This window comes from Branchiostoma floridae, chromosome 13 (genome assembly GCF_000003815.2).
Source record: "Branchiostoma floridae strain S238N-H82 chromosome 13, Bfl_VNyyK, whole genome shotgun sequence".
In the NCBI taxonomy this organism is placed as follows: domain Eukaryota; kingdom Metazoa; phylum Chordata; class Leptocardii; order Amphioxiformes; family Branchiostomatidae; genus Branchiostoma; species Branchiostoma floridae.
The window spans coordinates 22,076,849-22,079,073 of NC_049991.1; the positions used below are offsets into that span (position 1 = coordinate 22,076,849).

Genomic DNA, 2,225 nt, shown 5'->3' on the forward strand with positions numbered 1-2,225 from the left:
AAAAAATGCGTCCAAAGACGTAAAGACGTATGCCTGGCGGGAACGCTGCACTCATTACTCATAAAGGCAGCTGGACAGCTGTAGAAATGTTGACAGGTGAGAATGCTTGCACTCCAACAAAAAGAAACGTGACAAAAAGAAGAAAATACATGGCGATCATGTTATGGAATACTGTGTGATACACCAGAGGATAAACCAGATAGCTAAAAGTTCATGGTTGAAAAAAGTCTGTAGAACAGTAGTTGTGCTTCGAAACTATTTTTGTGCTTCATTTATTAGTGGGGGTCAGGAATTTGCAGAGGAAAGGTCACAGTGACTGGAAAAACTACAAAATCAAAGCCTAGTTGAAAGTTGATGCAGAAGTTTCCAAATGACAGTACAGACTAGAGAAGTTCTGCTGACCTTGGCCGATGCGGTTGACTTGTCCCGCGCCCAGAAGGGGATGCGGACCCAGTCCAGGCTGTGCCGGAACGGCCCGCGGTGCTCGCCCAGACCGTAGATGTTCCGGGACGGCAGCGAGGTGGACAGCTCCAGGAACTGGTCTGCGTAGATCAGCGGGGCAACCGTCGTGTTCAACCTGATAACGGGAGAGACAATACTCAGGATGTTTGTTTGTTTGTTTGTTTGTTTGTAATGTAAAGCCATGACAGCAGAGCGGTGGAGAGCTCCAGGAACTGGTCTGCGTAGATCAGCGGGGCAACCGTCGTGTTCAACCTGATAACGGGACAGATAATACTCAGGATGTTTGTTTGTTTGTTTGTTTGTTTGTTTGTAATGTAAACACATGACGGCAGAGCGGTGGAGAGCCCCAGGAACTGGTTAGCGTAGATCAGCGTGTTCAACTTGAGAACTGGACAGTCAGGTAATACATGATATAGTAAGGTTCTTTAGGCACAACCGCGGGAGTACTTACTTCCATGTTTTGAAGTCTATCAGACACCCTGCGGCATTTTTGCTGCTGCAGCGCCACCTACATCGGCTATAAGTAGCAGCAAGAAGTAGTTTCCAGTCATTCTACCCTGATGATGGTGTCTAATAGACATCGAAATGTTGGAAGTAAGTACTCCCTGGTTGTGCCTAAAGAACCTTACTATATGAATAATTGCCAACCTGGTGAAGTTATTTATAGGGGCAGACTCGGGACTCGGGGCTGAACCAGAACTACCAGGGATCGAAATACTTTTTTTGTGATACATGCAAAATTGCAAGTTGGCAAAAATTTTACGTGCAATTTGAAAAATTTACATGCAAAATACAACTAGTCTATACTGGAATGTTCTGGCCAGCATCCATCATTCCGTCCTTTGGCAGAATTTTGCTGCTCAGGATAGATAAGAATTTTGCCCATTCTGTCACTTTTGCTGGACAGAATGAAAATATAGACAGAACTTGAAATTCTGGAAAGATATCCACATAATCAACATGTAAGTTTGTAGCAAAGCCAAATTTGATTATTTATAACACCTACTGATGACTGGCGATGATCCCCGCCAGACAAACAAAGGCACTGTGTCCTCTGTATTTTACTATAGGCCAGGTATTTTCAGCATTCAAGATTGCAAGTTCAGAATATTTTTACATGCAAATCTCAAAAATTACATGCAAATTGCAAGTTAAGTATGTGTATTTCGAACCCTGACTACTGACACACAGGGCAGATGTGGATAGTTTGTTTGTTTGTATTGTATCAACAGTAAACTGTCTCATGATTACAAAACCGCCATAAGGTGTAACACAGCAGGTTTTCACTGAAGTGACAACCTGCATACCCAGAATAAGCAATCCACTGCCTCTGTGACGTGTGATGGCTCACCTGGCCATATTGATGCAACATGAGCTCACCTGGCCATGTTGATGCAACATGAGCTCACCTGGCCATGTTGATGCAACATGAGCTCACCTGGCCATGTTGATGCAACATGCAGTCTGTCGGTAGCCTTGTACTGACCGATTTCAGTAAGGCATTCGATAGAGTGTGCCAAACGACAGCGATTACAAAACTCATGCAAATGGGTGTACGGTCCATGTGACTTGGTGAGCAGTGGATCATAAGTTACAGAAGGTTTTTGGTGCCCTGTGTCAGAAGCAGTGGGTTGCTCCCTCCTTGTCGGCAATGATTGGAGTTGGATAGTCTCCAAGCAGATCCTACAGTGCCATAAGATAGTATCAAAGCTGACCAAGCTGGCCAAAGGGAGTCAAGATGGGCACCGGTCGCATACACCTTT

At 44.6% G+C, this 2,225-nt stretch overlaps 1 protein-coding gene across 1 annotated transcript in view; it reads right to left on the reverse strand.

Moving 5' to 3' along the window:
• The window catches only part of LOC118429186 (lysosomal alpha-glucosidase-like), a gene marked incomplete in the record, with an annotated part of 26,255 nt that overhangs the window by 17,535 nt on the left and 6,495 nt on the right, over nt 1-2,225 (reverse strand). The window contains 1 exon segment of the mRNA XM_035839638.1: nt 403-555. Coding sequence (XP_035695531.1) covers nt 403-555 — 153 coding nt within the window.